Source organism: Budorcas taxicolor, chromosome 1 (assembly GCF_023091745.1).
Source record: "Budorcas taxicolor isolate Tak-1 chromosome 1, Takin1.1, whole genome shotgun sequence".
In the NCBI taxonomy this organism is placed as follows: Eukaryota; Metazoa; Chordata; class Mammalia; order Artiodactyla; family Bovidae; genus Budorcas; species Budorcas taxicolor.
Window position 1 is genome coordinate 122771641 of NC_068910.1, and position 15568 is coordinate 122787208.

At 39.5% G+C, this 15568-nt stretch overlaps 1 protein-coding gene across 1 annotated transcript in view; it reads right to left on the bottom strand.

Moving 5' to 3' along the window:
• Positions 1-15568, bottom strand: part of CFAP44 (cilia and flagella associated protein 44) — a 126466-nt gene that overhangs the window by 94384 nt on the left and 16514 nt on the right. Inside the window, exons 8-14 of the mRNA XM_052647342.1 lie at positions 13681-13845; positions 10732-10887; positions 9973-10020; positions 9229-9328; positions 8484-8578; positions 4797-5006; positions 4108-4218 (exon numbers count right to left, since the gene is read on the bottom strand). Coding sequence (XP_052503302.1) covers positions 4108-4218; positions 4797-5006; positions 8484-8578; positions 9229-9328; positions 9973-10020; positions 10732-10887; positions 13681-13845 — 885 coding nt within the window. The remainder of the gene's footprint in view (positions 1-4107; positions 4219-4796; positions 5007-8483; positions 8579-9228; positions 9329-9972; positions 10021-10731; positions 10888-13680; positions 13846-15568) is intronic.

The following is a 15568-nucleotide window of genomic DNA, read 5'->3' on the forward strand; positions in this document are numbered from 1 at the left end:
CACACACACAATTATGAAAGTCACTGAATTAATTTTTAAAAACCACCTCAGATGCTATGCTCTGATGAATACATTACCAAGTCTGCCAAAAATTTAAAATTCTAATTTAAACTCTTGAAGAGAATAGAAAAAGAGGGATATTTTACAATTCATCTTAGGAGATTAAAAAATTTTAATAACAAAACTGAGGAACTATGAAGAAGGAAAATATTAGCCAAACCTTATTTATAAACAGATGAAAACCCCTATATTAGCTATATATTAGCTAACAATTCAATAACATGAAAAGTTTGCTAAACTAACTAAAGACATCACAGAGAAATCAGTATAACTATAGCTCTGAAGCCAAGATTACAGGAAAAGAGAAGCTAGTTGAGGTGAGGTGAACATTCTTTGCACTTTTTCTTCTCAGGGCATTGGCCAACTTACAGAATGGGACCTAGAAGCCAAACGGAATGCAGTGTTCTAGAGCTTTAGGCATTCTCTCAGACATAAAGAATAGACGCTTTCAAACTGTGGTGCTGGAGAAGACTCTTGAGAGTCAAATCAGTCAATCCTAAAGGAAATCAACCCTGAATATTCATTGGAAGGACTGAAGCTAAAGCTCTAATACTTTGGCCACCTGATGCGAACAGCTGACTCATTGGAAAAGACCCTGATGCTGGGAAAGATTGAGGGCAGGAAGAGAAGGGGACGACAGAGGATGAGAGAGTTGGATGGCATCACTGACTCAATGGACTTGAGCTAGAGCAAGATCCGGGAGATGGTGAAGGATACAGAGAGACCTGGTATGTTGCAGTCCATGGGGTCACAAAGAGCTGGGCACGACTGAATGACTGACTGAAGAAAAAAAAACAACAGACACAAGTTGAAATTCAAAGCAACCAACAACAAAGTTAGAACTTGAGGGCACAGGATACCAGAGAACAAGGAAATGCAGAAATGTGAACCTGACATTCTGCTGGGCATTTGCCTTTAAAACATTTACATGACCCTAAAGCTGCATGGGAACAGGAGTTGCTCATTTCATCCATAAAGTCACATTATTGTTTACTTAGTTTCATTTTTGAATGATACTAACACTGGGTATAAAGTTGTGGGGTGGTAGTTATCTTTTTTAGCAGTTTATAGTTCTATATCTATTGAAGAAATTCATTATTAAAAATCCTCCTACAAACCACAATTCAGGTCCAGAGAATATAAAAGACTTTTTTTTTTTTCAAAAATAAGGCCAGTAATACCTCAATTTCAAAGCTGGTAAGGACAGTATCACTGTTACGTATGTACATATAAAAATCCTTATTAGAATATTAGTAAATTAGTTAGCATTAGTCACTCAGTCATGTGTGACTCTTTGAGACTCCATGGATTGTATCCCATCAGGTTCCTCTGTTCATGGAATTCTCCAGGCAAGAATACTGGAGTGGGTAGCCATTCCTTCCTCCAAGGGATCTTGCTGACCCAGGGATCAAGTCCAGTCCTCCTGCATGGCAGGTAGATTCTTTACCATCTGAGCCACCAGGAAAGCCCCCATTAGTAAATTATGTGTGTATGTTAAAAAATAGTGAGTTGATGTGTGTCAGGATAAGAGGGAGGTCATTTTATGCAGAGAAGATCAAGTTCAAAGCTTAATGGATGCAACAGAGAGGAGCAAAGAGGACACAGAAGAGACAGATTCAACAGATATTTAAGATGCATAACCAAGGGCAGGGCTTGGTGAAGCAGGGTGGTCAGAGGTCAGGAAGAGATGGCTGAAAGATTTCCTGGTTTAGGAAATAGGAAAAATGGTGCTCTCAGAAAACACAGGAGAGAGAGAGAGAGAGAGAGAGAGAAAACATTTTGAGAAACTCCAATGAATTTTATTTAGAAACCTCAAAATTTTCCCCAGAAATTCAAAAGCTCATCAAGTTTTGTCAATTCTACCTAGCTTTTATCCACACCTTGGGGTCATCTTCTCTGGAACACAGCTGCCCAATAGATCTACCTGCCTCACATCTGGCTCCCTTATAACTTCGCCCTTGTAACTACTGCCTAAGTGATCACAGTAGTGACAACTGCAGGTAGAATGGTTATTTGAATGATGTACTCTACTGGAAAAGAAAATAATGGGCAGAAGCTTAATGCATTCAGGAAGGTTACAGGACTGACCATTGAGCTGGCAGGGGCAAACAGCTATTGCTACTTGGACAACTGAAGTGTGCAGCTACAAATGGTAATTTATTTTTTCTCCCACTTTCTTTGTAATATAATTGACATAACATTGTATAAGTTTAAGATGAACAACATGATGATTTGATACATGTATATATTGTGAAATGAGAGTAATTTACTTTTACATTAGTAACTCCCAAACAATGTTAGAAATACAAGTGCTAACTGGAACCACTGCCTGAAATGTCTTTTTATCTGTTTTGATGGAAGGAGTTCAGTTCAGTTGCTCACTCTTTGCGACCCCATGAACCACAGCGCGCCAGTCCTCCCTGTCCATCACCGACTCCTGAGTTTACCCAAACTCACGTCCATTGAGTCGGTGATGCCATCCAACCATCTCATCCTGGTGGAGGGAGAGAGGGGTCTTCTCTGCTTACTTCTTTAAAAATGTCTTATTTTTGAAATATTAATTCATAGGAAGTTACTAAGATAGTACAAAGAGGTATCATGTACCCTTTGCCCAGTTTCTCCCACTGGTTACTTCTTATGCCCCAATATCAAAAGCAGGAAATCAACATTAATATAGAATGTGTGTATAGTTCCATGTCATTTTATCACATGTGCAGATTCAAGTAATCATCCATAGCAAGCAAAATACAAACTAATCCACCACCAAAAAGATCTCCTTCAAGCTGTCTCTTTATAGAGTCAAACCCACCCCTTCCCCACCCATCATTCCTAACTCCTGAAAAATGTTGGGCTGCTTTTTTTTGTAACTTTGATATCGAGATAAATGATTGAAGGATGCACAAATATGTTGTGATATAACTGCTCATGCTTGAACACAGAGCATCTTCTGCAGCTCTCATTCCCTTCACCTACACCACTTGCACTCACCTCCTTTCTGACTCACATTCTGCCAATTCCTTAAGATTAAGATAGAATAATACAACATAACATGTTAACTTCTCCCTTTCTTGATATTCCCCTGCTCTATATTCATAGTGTGTACGTGCCAGTTAAGTCGCTCCCGTCGTGTCTGACTCTGCAACCCCATGGTCTGTAGCCTGCCAGGCTCCTCTATCCATGGGATTCTCCAAGCAAGAATACTGGAGTGGGTTGCCATGCCCTTCTCCAGGGGATCTTTCTGACCCAGGAACTGAACCTGTATCTCCCTGGGTTTCCTGCATTGAAGGCAGATTCTTTACTGTTGAGCCACCAGAAAAGCCCCATATTCACAGTACATACTATCTACACCACTGATATATTTTAGTCACACATTGCCTTGTGAAACCTTAAATAATTCTATCACAGAACAACATAACTTCTTAAAATAAATTACAGATGCTATCCTCAAAATTCTCATAGTACTTCTATGTAGTTCATCGGTATTATTATTACGCTAGGACCCTAGTATAGTACCTGGCTTAGACAATCAACTTTCAGGTGACTGAATTATCCTATGCTCAAAATTAGGGAAATTAGAGGCATTTAATAAGATTAGTAATCAATGCTGAATCACCATTGTCTGTTAGGAAACAGGCAATGAAAGTTAGAAAAGCAAATAGAGGTGAAATTCAGACAGAGGAGCAGGAAAGCGATAAAGATGAGGACAAATACATTCAGACCTTAGAAATGAACTTAATGTTAGAAGGACTGCCAGACCCAAGTCAACACATTCTGACGTGTTGTGTTTCATGATAAAGTCTCTGTTGTTGAAGCAAAGTCTGACATAATAGACCGATTAGATTATGGAAGAGAGAGGAGGTAGTGAGGGTATGGAGGGTGGTGGCTTGGAGCTCCCGAGTGATGTTTCACTAGTCAAGCTGAACAGCTTCCTTGGCCCCTCGCTGCAGGACCCAAGAGCAGAGCTAGTAATTCCACCCACTGTTTTCTAACAGATCACTTCACTATGTAGTAACTGAGATTTAAACATGAAGACAAACTACTACTTACATGAGAGCTTGAAGACCATGTTAACTGGCAAACAGGTCCAGGAGTAGCAATATAACCAATAGGCTTATAGCCCCTCTCCACTTCAAAAAAGAAGACAGTTTTATCTTTACTCTAAGAAAAAGAGAGATATCCAAATATATATTATTACGAAATCTATTCCAGAGAGTATAAAGAAATATTTATACCTATAATGATCATATATCCCAGATTATTCTGGGAACATTCTTATTTCAAATATTTGCTTCATTTTCCCTGTGAGAATGTTTGACAAACCTGTCACATGTTTTCTTGTGTTTCTAAACAAAAATAATAATCACCATACCTGTGTATGAATTAATTCACAAAAAATTCCACAATGCATATGCTCACCTAGTTATGCAAAATGAATTTACATGGTTATTCTCTTCATTTAAAACACTGACCGTACATAAAGCATGCTGCATTATTCCCAGTTGAGAATTTCTGTTCATTTAAAATAAGCATTACAACTCAATTTGTAAGAATATTTTTAATATTTTATAGCCAGGCACAGACTATACTGAAAGAATGTGAATACAAAGAAAACAAGAAATAGATATATGTTCTTGGAAAGAAATATAAGGAAAGAAGACATCATTAAGTAGGAAGACTAATAAGGCAAGGTTAACCACAAAAATTCAATAGGAAACAAAAGGAAATCTACTCCTTACCCCTGTGGCTAGAACTTCTCCATCACGATCATAAGCTAAAGCAGTGACAGCAGCAGTATGAGGTTTGAAAACCTGTTTCAAACGAATATCTGCATCCGAAACTTTCTTCCGTCCCACAAAAACCGTGAGCCCTTTTGGATCATAAAGTTCAAGAATTCGAACAACGCCATCTTCAAATCCTGCAGTAATCTGTGCTCCACCATAGCTTATCTTGGACAAAAAAGAAATGCAAGGTTTCCAAAATTAGTTACTTAAGAGAGCTACACTGCATTATGGGCTTTCCTGGTAGCTCAGATGGTAAAGAATCTGCCTGCAGTGAAGGAGACCCAGGTTCAATCCCCGGGTCAGGATGATCCCCTGGAGAAGGGAATGGCAACCACTCCAGTATTCTTGCCTGGAAAATGCCATGAACAGAGGAACCTAGCAGGCTATAGTCCATGGGATCACAAAGAGTCAGACATGACTGAGCAAATTACAGATATTTCTGTATTTTATTTAGACTTAAGTAATTTAACTAAATAATTGGGCTTCCCTAGTAGCTCAGTTGGTAAAGAATCTGCCTGCAATGCAGGAGACCAGGGTTCGATCCCTGGGTCAGGAAGATCCCCCTAGAAGGAAATGGCAACCTACTTCAGTACTCTTGCCTGGAGAATTTTCTGTATTTTATTTAGACTACAGTAATTTAACTAAATAATGAACTAAAATAAGGGCCCATCGATAATTCCTTATACTGCTATGGTAAACTCCATCTCTTCTGGGACAGTCTATTATCACTGCTGACCATGAGAGAAGTAAACAAGGACAATTTATCTACTGTGTGCCAGAGACCCAGCAGCAGCAACCCAAGAGTAAGCATAAACAGCCTCAACCCATTTCCACAAATTAATGGTTGAGTGGGAGGACATATTGTTGTTGTTCAGTCACTAAGTCATGTCCTACTCTTTGTGACCCCATGGATTGTAGCACACCAGGCTCCTCTGTCCTCCACTATCTCCTGAAGTTTCCTCAAATCCATGTCCATTGAGTTGGTGATGTTATCTATTCATCCTCTGCCATCCCCTTCTCCTTTTGACTTCAATCTTCCTGAGCATCAGGGTCTTTTCCAAAGAGTCAGCTCTTCATATCAGGTGGCCAAATTATTGGAGCTTCATTAATCAACCACACAAAGGAATGTGGAATTATAAACTTAAGTGTTAAAGGAAAGAAACATTCTCTGAGAATGTATAGCAAAGAAAGCTGACCTAGACTCAGAGCTTCCTTAAGGAAGATACGGTGAAGCTGAGAACAGAGGGATGCCCAGGAGTTCAGTTCAGTTCAGTCTCAGTCATGTCCGACTCTTTGCTCCCCCATGAATCGCAGCACACCAGGCCTCCCTGTCCAGCACCAACTCCCGGCGTTCACTCAGACTCACGTCCATCGAGTCAGTGATGCCATCCAGCCATCTCATCCTCTGTCGTCCCCTTCTCCTCCTGCCCCCAATCCCTCCCAGCATCAGAGTCTTTTCCAATGAGTCAACTCTTCGCATGAGGTGGCCAAAGTACTGGAGTTTCAGCTTTAGCATCATTCCTTCCAAAGAAATCCCAGGGCTAATGTCCTTCAGAATGGACTGGTTGGATCTCCTTGTAGTCCAAGGGACTCTCAAGAGTCTTCTCCAACACCACAGTTCAAAAGCATCAATTCTTCGGCGCTCAGCTTTCTTCACAGTCCAACTCTCACATCCATACATGACCAGAGGAAAAACCATAGCCTTGACTAGATGGATCTTTGTTGGCAAAGTAATGTCTCTGCTTTTGAATATGCTGTCTAGGTTGGTCATAACTTTTCTTCCAAGGAGTAAGCGTCTTTTAATTTCATGGCTGCAGTCACCATCTGCAGTGATTTAGGAGCCCAAAAAAATAAAGTCTGACACTGTTTCCACTGTTTCCCCATCTATTTCCCATGAAGTGATGGGACCAGATGCCATGATCTTCATTTTCTGAATGTTGAGCTTCAAGCCAACTTTTTCACTCTCTTCTTTCACTTTCATCAAGAGGCTTTTTAGTTCCTGTTCACTTTCTGCCATAAGGGTGGTGTCATCTGCATATCTGAGGTTATTGATATTTCTCCCGGCAATCTTGATTCCAGCCTCTGCTTCTTCCAGTCCAGCGTTTCTTATGATGTACTCTGCATATAAGTTAAATAAGCAGGGTGACAATATACAGCCTTGACGTACTCCTTTTCCTGTTTGGAACCAGTCTATTGCTCCATGTCCAGTTCTAACTGTTGCTTCCTGACCTGCATATAGGTTTCTCAAGAGGCAGGTCAGGTGGTTTGGTATTCCCATCTCTTTTCAGAATTTACCACAGTTTATTGTGTTCCACAGAGTCAAAGGCTTTGGCATAGTCAATAAAGCAGAAATAGATGTTATTCTGGAACTCTCTTGCTTTTTCCACAATACTCCATGGTTCCTACTTAATCTAGCCTCATCATTGTTCTGCTTCTATTTCCTGCCCTGGAGTTCTTCTTCTGATCTTGATCCCATCATGAAAGTCCCCTCCATTTCAGCCACCTCTACATGTACTTTGGGCCTGGAACATTTTCTCTTTGATTTCAACTCAAAGGATTAAGGATAAACCATTCCCTAAATATTCCCATGACAGTTTATAAAAACATGGCTGCAAATTCTTCGATATACCTCCCATAGAAAGATAGTTGAACTTCCTCTCTCTGTGAATCTGTGTGGTGCTTGTGGCTGTTTCATCCCCTGAGTATAGTACAAGTGATAATATGTGACTCCTAAGGCCAGGTCATGAAATGACAGCAGCTTCTGCCTTCTTTGTTGGAACATAAGATCTTGGAGCCCTGAGCCACCATGAAGAAGTTTGACTGCCCTGAGGCCACCATGCTGTGATAATGACCTCTCTGTTTGGCATGGGCTTCAGGTAAGCACTCCTATTAGCATCACAGCTTAACCCAGCCTTCAACCCAGGTGCCAGACTTGGGACAAAGAAGCCTTTAGATGACTCCAGGCCCCAACCATTCAAATCTCCCCAACTGAAGCCATGATACTGTGAAGAAGAGATAAACCATCCCTGCTGTCACCTGTCTGAATTCCCAAACTGGAGTATGTGAGCAAAAAAATGATTGCTTTTTTTATGCCACTACATTTGGAGTGGTTTACTACATAGCAACAGACAACTAGAACAAAGGTCTAATTTTTTCCCATTATTTAACATATCACATAAGTTTACTTATTTTGTTTATTGTCTGTCCCTCCCACCATCTCCCATGGGGGTGTAACATTCTCCTATTGGGGTAAAGGTTCATGCTGGCAAGTATTTTGTCTTTTTGTTCACTGCTATATTCCCAGAATCTAGAAATAGGCCCAGCACATTGTAGACATTCTAGAAGTACATAAAATGAACCAGAGTCAAACAGAAGATAGATACACAAAGTTCTATCAGGTAATTACTTTTTAATACAAAATTATTTCTAAACTTTAGGTGGCATAAGGATAGACTTTTCATTAAAAACACAATAGCAAAGTAATGATATGATTTCTATCATATTCTGAATGGACAAACTAAGTTTGAATTTTTATTCTGCTCTAAAATCCAGAGTCATAAAATATCTATATTTCTAAGAAATAGGACTGATATATCATATTTACAAATAGATTCTTAGTAAAATCCATTATAATAAGCTTACCAGCCGTGGTACCCAAGCAAGGGCAGTACCTCCTTGCTTGAATTTCATCTGAAGCAAAGGAGTTTTGCCAGCAAAGTCATAGCATCTAATAGAGCCTATACAAAGACAGTTTTAAAGAAACAAGTTATATATATAGTATATATATATGTAACAGCTTTAATTACCATGGTTCACTTTATATCTAAGCACTATAACAAGAAATGTCATAGAAAATCAACTGACATAGTCTTTCTTTACATTAGTTAAAATTTTACATGTATACCCTCAGTCAGGTAATTTAGAAACATGAATACATGCTATGCCATTTTATAAAAGGGACTTGAACATCTGTGGATTTTGGTATCAGTGGAGTCCTGGCACCAACCCCACCACCACCACAGATACTGAGAGACAACTGTACTAAAGAGAACAACTGCTGATTGACTAGGGAGTCAGTTTCATCTTTCACAGTCCACATAGATTTACCATAAGTCAAGAAGAAAGAAAGGGCATGGAAAGAAAAGGAAAAGCACTCCTGTGGAGAATACCAAGATGAATGGTATTTTCATGAGTAATTTATTGATATATCTTTTATGTCTCACAATAACCAAGGCTGCTATATTCTGGGCCCTTCCTCTCTGCAAAAACTACCTCATTAGTATCAGGAGGCTTCCCTTTTGGAAAAATTCTCAAATGCTTTAATCAAACACATTTTAAAATGTACTGAAAGTAAAACACAAAAGGCCAGCTATGAGTCCTTACTTACAGTCCAAGCCGGTAGTGGCCATGAGGTAAGTGACAGGAGAGACGGCCAAAGCCTCAATGGCTCCAGAATGGAAGGAGAACAGGCATTCTGGGTCTTGGGTCTGATAACAGAGAGATTCTATTAGAGTTCAAAGTCAGGTTAACACAGAATTAAAGTCAAGTTTAAAGAAATGCAAATAGAACTCTGTATCATGTATGACTTCATCTGAATAGAAATAAGAAAAGGCATTATAAGATAGCAAGAACGCTGAAGTTCAGAATTAGGAGAAAGAGAAGACTGGCTTTACACTTGATAGCTGTGTGATTTGGTACAAGTAACTTTAAATGCCAGTTTCTATTTCCTCATCAGTAAAATGAGATGATGGCAACTGCCTCCCTACAAAACTGAGCAGTTGAGAAGATTATTTGAGATAATATACGTTAAAATGTCAAATGTTTATGAAAACTATAAAGCACTATAAAATGTTAGGCATTGTCATTGCCACTTTTCCTGTAAATTTTTTAATGAGATAAAAAATTTTATATGAAAAAGATTCTATGTAAAATCATAACAAGAGAAAGACAGAGAATATAAATTCTTTGGATATGTTGAGCAAGTTTTTTATGGGAACAATGATCAAATATGGAGAAAGATAAAGTATCTTTTAAAGAAGAATAACGACCATTTTACTATGAGTTTGAAACAAATGAGAAAAACGGGCAACTTACAATGTTTGAAAAGCTAAGGTCAAGCTGGGCAACTTACAATGTTTGAAAAGCTAAGGTCAAGCTTCCATATGGCTCCATTGGAATCCTAAAAAATTAAATACTCAATAATATGTTGTTCACCATTTTGAAATTTTATCTAATTAAAGGATTTCCTTTAATGATTCAAAGGACCAACAATACCAACACTTAAATATATTTTAAAGTGTGACTGAAATTTAATAATAGCAACCACATAATAAAGCAATCTCATAAACCTTGTAGTCAGTTTAACATAGTAAAAGTGCTAACTGGTTTTCTGTGTGTAAAATATAGGTCAATTAAATATTAGGCTTCCCTGATAGCTCAGTTGGTAAAGAATCAACCTGCAGTGCAGGAGACTCCAGTTCGATTCCTGGCTTGGGAAGGTCCACTGGAGAAGGGATGGGCTACCCACTCCAGTATTGTTGGGCTTTGTTTGTGGCTCAGCTGGTAAAGAATCCACCTGCAATGCGGGAGACCTGGGTTCAATACCTCAGTTGGGAAGATCCCCTGGAGAAGGGAAAGGCTATCCACTCCAGTATTCTGGCCTGGAGGATTCCATGGACTGTATAGCCCATGGGGTTGCAAAGAGTCAGACACAACTAAGTGACTTTCACTTCACTTCACTTCTAAATATCAGAATTCAGGGAACTCTTCATTATACTATCAAGAGCAGTCTTGATAGTTCTGTGGATTTACAGTGACAGTAAACTATAATACTGTGTTAATTTTATGTCCAGATAACTTTCAAGAGCAAAGAGAAAACGGTGTTTCTTACCTGAGCCAACCAAAAGTTATTTCCAACTTCATTCATTTTTATCATAGAGAAGAGTTTGACATTCTTATCTACTTGAAGTTCATTAATGGGTTCAATCTCTAGTAATCCAGTCTCATCTATAACATCAGCAGTGTCTATAGTCTCAAAATCCCATATCTTAAAAAATAAGAAAATACCTTAATGAATTAGCAGTTTCTGAATATGTATTTTCTAAGTCAGAATGGATATATATTTTCTATGCCAGGAAAGGCCCCATTTTTTTCAAGTCATTTCTTATTTCATGAAAATTAATGATGAGTAGATATAATTAAAACACCAGACAAAACCTAACCTCTGAGATTTTACTCTGAGAAATAATGAATTATCATAATTTCCTCTTACTTATGGAGATTAGTGAGAAAAAGTCCGTTCTGAATAAGAATTCTAGTTTGCCCAAAGGAAACTTTTATTTCAAAGTTTCTATTAGGTCTTTCTGCATATAAAGTGGCTGTAAGGAATAAATGGTTCAGTCATTCACTGAGACATTATGACAAGCCTTGTATTATATTAGACCGGTGGGACCCTAGAAAGGAGACATAGATCTTGCTGAATGATTCAAGCACAATCTTCATTAAGCCGGGGGGAGGCGGGGGCGGGAAAAGTACGTAGGTAATGTCTTCATGAGATAATGTTTCTCTTCTTTATCATGGATTTAGACTGTACTCTTCAGGTAACGACTGTTGTTCTTAGGATAGGAGACCAAAAGAACACTGGGGAAGAAGGAGGCAGCACAGTTTTTAATGTGGTAGAGAGACTCGGAGGGACTTTCTCTGGGAAATGCCAAAGCCCAGGCTAGATGGTTCTGCAGACACATTCTGCTACATCATCCTAGACTTAGCAACTCAGGCTTGGGAAGGACTGGTGTTGTCCCATTGAGTACCCTCGTGGAGGAGAGTCCCGTATCCTAGGGTCAGACTAACTCCTGGGAGTTGGAGTGGGTTTTTCCTAAAGGGCGAGAGGCAGAGATTTACAATATAAAAGACTGAAGAGTTGAGGGTGGGCTTTGCAAAGGGGAAGCAAGCTTAGAAATTAGTGATGGCCATGAAGGGATCCTCTGTGAAGTATCCAACTTCTCTTGAAGTTTTCCTCCACTTGGTATCTTGATGTATTTGGGGGTGACATATGCTTTGGAAGGATAGTGAATGTATTGTATAACATAATAAAGGACATAAAAGATTCTCAGAGAAATGAGCATAACAGAACAAAATTAAACTTAACAGGGGTTCAAAGAGCCAACGGTAAGAGGACAAACTGTGGAAGACATGGCTCTAATATATTGTCTGAGCCATAAGTAAGCTCAGTAAATGTCAGAGTAACCACAGATAGTTGAAAAAAACAAAAATGGTCTTACTCCTGATAATACCACTTCCTAAGGTCGATCTAGTCAAGGCTATGGTTTTTCCTGTGGTCATGTATGGATGTGAGAGTTGGACTGTGAAGAAGGCTGAGCACCGAAGAATTGATGCTTTTGAACTGTGGTATTGGAGAAGACTCTTGAGAGTCCCTTGGACTGCAAGGAGATCCAACCAGTCCATTCTGAAGGAGATCAGCCCTGGGATTTCTTTGGAAGGAATGATGCTAAAGCTGAAACTCCAGTACTTTGGCCACCTCATGCAAAGAGTTGACTCATTGGAAAAGACTCTGATGCCGGGAGGGATTGAGGGCAGGAGGAGAAGGGGACGACAGAGGATGAGATGGCTGGATGGCATCACGGACTCGCTGGACGTGAGTCTGAGTGAACTCTGGGAGTTGGTGCTGGACAGGGAGGCCTGGTGTGCTGCGATTCATGGGGTCACAAAGAGTCGGACATGACTGAGCAACTGAACTGAACTGAAAGAATGTCCTGAGAACACTACCTTAAGAATATTTTCTTATGAAAGGCCCCAGAAGAAACACATACTGAGGGGACCACAAAGTAAACCAGAAGACTGTAGGTTGGCCAGCAACAGCAACGGGGGATGGGAGAAGAGGTGTGACTACAGCCGGAAAGACCAAGATGCAGAAGCAATGTCCCAGATTAGTCCTGTGGGCAGGGCAGTGTCCACGGGTGAGGATAAGCAAGTTCATTAGTATAGGGGGTAACGGGCGGGAAGCATCCATTGGCAAACCCCATCAGCTCACCTGTGTATTTCTGATCGGTAAAATCAGTATAAATAAATAAATAAATAAATGTTTGGCCTTGTTGTCCCTAGAAAGTGACCCATTTATAATAGGCATTTTGGAAGGACATTGGAGTCCACTGTTAATATTGTGCTAATTCATTTTCCAAAGCTACTATTTCAACAACAGAATCAAAATAACAAAAGGTCCCCTCAGAAAATTTCAGTGGCAAGATATTAATGAATGTTGACTAGAATTTACATAGACAGTTGGGTCATAAAGAAGGCTGAGCACCAAAGAATCGATGCTTTCGAACTGTGGTGCTGGAGAAGACTCTTGAGAGTCCCTTGGATTGCAAGGAGATCAAACCAGTCAGTCCTAAAGAAAATCAACCCTGAATATTCACTGGAAGGATTCATGCTGAAGCTATACTACTTTGGCCACCTGATGCAAAGAGCCGACTCATTGGAAAACACCCTGATACTGGGGAAAAGATTGAAGGCCAAAGGAGAGGAGGGTGGCAGAGGATGAGATGGTTAGACAGCATCACCTTCTCAATGGACATGAGTTTGAGCAAACTCCAGGCAATAGTGGAGGACAGAGGAGCCTGGCATGCTACAAGTCTAAGAGGGTGACAAAGAGTCAGACATGAATTAGCAACTATAAACCTACCACAAGAGAAGCATTACTTAAAATGAGTTGGCCCTTCTTCAAGTGACCTTTGTGAGAAATAAAAATCTGATAAAACCCATAGGGTCACCTACAAGACTTTGATGCAGGTGCTACTGTTCAAGTTTAGAGAAAACTTACCCTAACACATCCATCTGACCCAATGGTGATGACTTCGCCCTCGTCCAGCATTATCTGGTTAATGGGACCCTGGTGACAAGGCTTGCCTGCAGCTCGACTCAGCTCCACTTTGATGTGGCCTCCTTCCCAAAGCAGCATGTTGCCCCATTCTGACCCTGAAAGCACCTGGCAGGTGTGAGGAAAGGACAGAATGTACTTGAGACAGAAAAATATATATATTTGCCTCAAATAGCTAGTGAGAAATGTTTAAAGATTTTTTTTCCTGGTTATGAAAATAAAATTTTCAATTTTTAAAACAAGAAAATACAGCAAAGAAAATTCACTACCCCAGAAACAACCACTTATCATAATATGTAGTTTTATATAATGATGTCAGGCAGTATGTTGGTGGTTAAATTTTCAAACACATCTGCAGATTTCTTTGTACATCTCTTAAGGACATAAACCAGGAGTGGAACTACTGGGTCAAAATTTAGAGATATGTTTAAAGTTCTTGATAGATGAGAGTGATAATAATCAAATGTTATAAAAGATGTTTGATAAATTGTGAGGCCATTACTGCAAATTATGGCAGAACAATATCCAATTTCAAACAAGGATAATTATCTGGAACCACCTCACATTAATGTGTTTAATCCGGCACATCCCAAAATATGTAGCACCAAACACCAACTCTTAAGATAACTGAACTACTATTACATAGTAAGTAATACTGATTGAATATTGACTCCATGCCAGGCACTGCTTGAGCACTTAACACACATTATTCTTTAATCCTAAAAACCATATGAACTAGGTACACTTATCGAGGATACCATGTGCAGTTGTATGGGTTGGGCACAGTTTTTCTCACTGGCACAAAGAAACCATAGGGCCAATGGAATTCCTATTATTATCCCCCATCTTACAAAGTAAAAAAAAAAAAAAAAAAAACCAGAAGCATATTAATTACCTTGCCCCAAATTACCCAGGAGTCAGGGTTCTAAACCAGGCACTCAATTAACACTGCCTCAGTAGACATATGCTAGGATAAACAAAGTCAAACAAGTTTCTTTTCTCTAGAACCCCTTGGAAGCTTTAATACAGAAGTGTTCACTGGGAATCACTGTAAGAAATTTTTAGGTACAAAGGAATTCGACCAAGAAAGTCTTATTATCAGAGAGCTTCTGTGTAAAAGAATACTGCATGAAATGTCCTTTGGGGAACTCTGATCTAATTCTTGCCTGCCTGCTCGAGGACTCAGCAGCCCCATGGCCCTCTCACCGAGAGTCACTTATGACCTTACTCCGTCTTCGTTTATTTCTCCAGCCTGCCTATTATCTATTCTATCTGTCGAGCCTCAGCCCACTTGTCTTTCTTTAGACTTGCTTTTTTTCTGTCCAGTAACTAAAGCCACCCAAAGTCACTAAAGCTATCACTCATTCCTTTCTGAAATGTCACTCATGTCTAGCTTTCCGTTTCCATTTGTCCTGAGAAGAGTCCAGACTCTCATCATCTCTTCTTGGATAAAAGCAGTATCTTCCTCTGAGCTCATCTCCATGACTCCATTTTCCTAACTTGCTTGGCATTTTGTGGCCAAGCTTATAAATAACTTTTTCCACTTGTATCTCTGCTCTTCCAATGCTTAATAGTTCCACCTGACTGTTCAAGTCCTTGTACATTAAGAGCCCACCATACTTTTCAATCTAATTTCCCACTCCTTCCCAAGATGAGTGCTCCAAATTAATCCTGTAAATATGTAATATTTACTCTTAACTATTTCCTTTCGTGGCTCTCATTTAAAATAACTTCTTTTCTCCCCTACATCTACACCAACTCCACTGAGCCTTTTCAAGATATATCTCAAACCAAGTTTTTAATAATCTTTATCTTAGCCTAATCTTAGCAG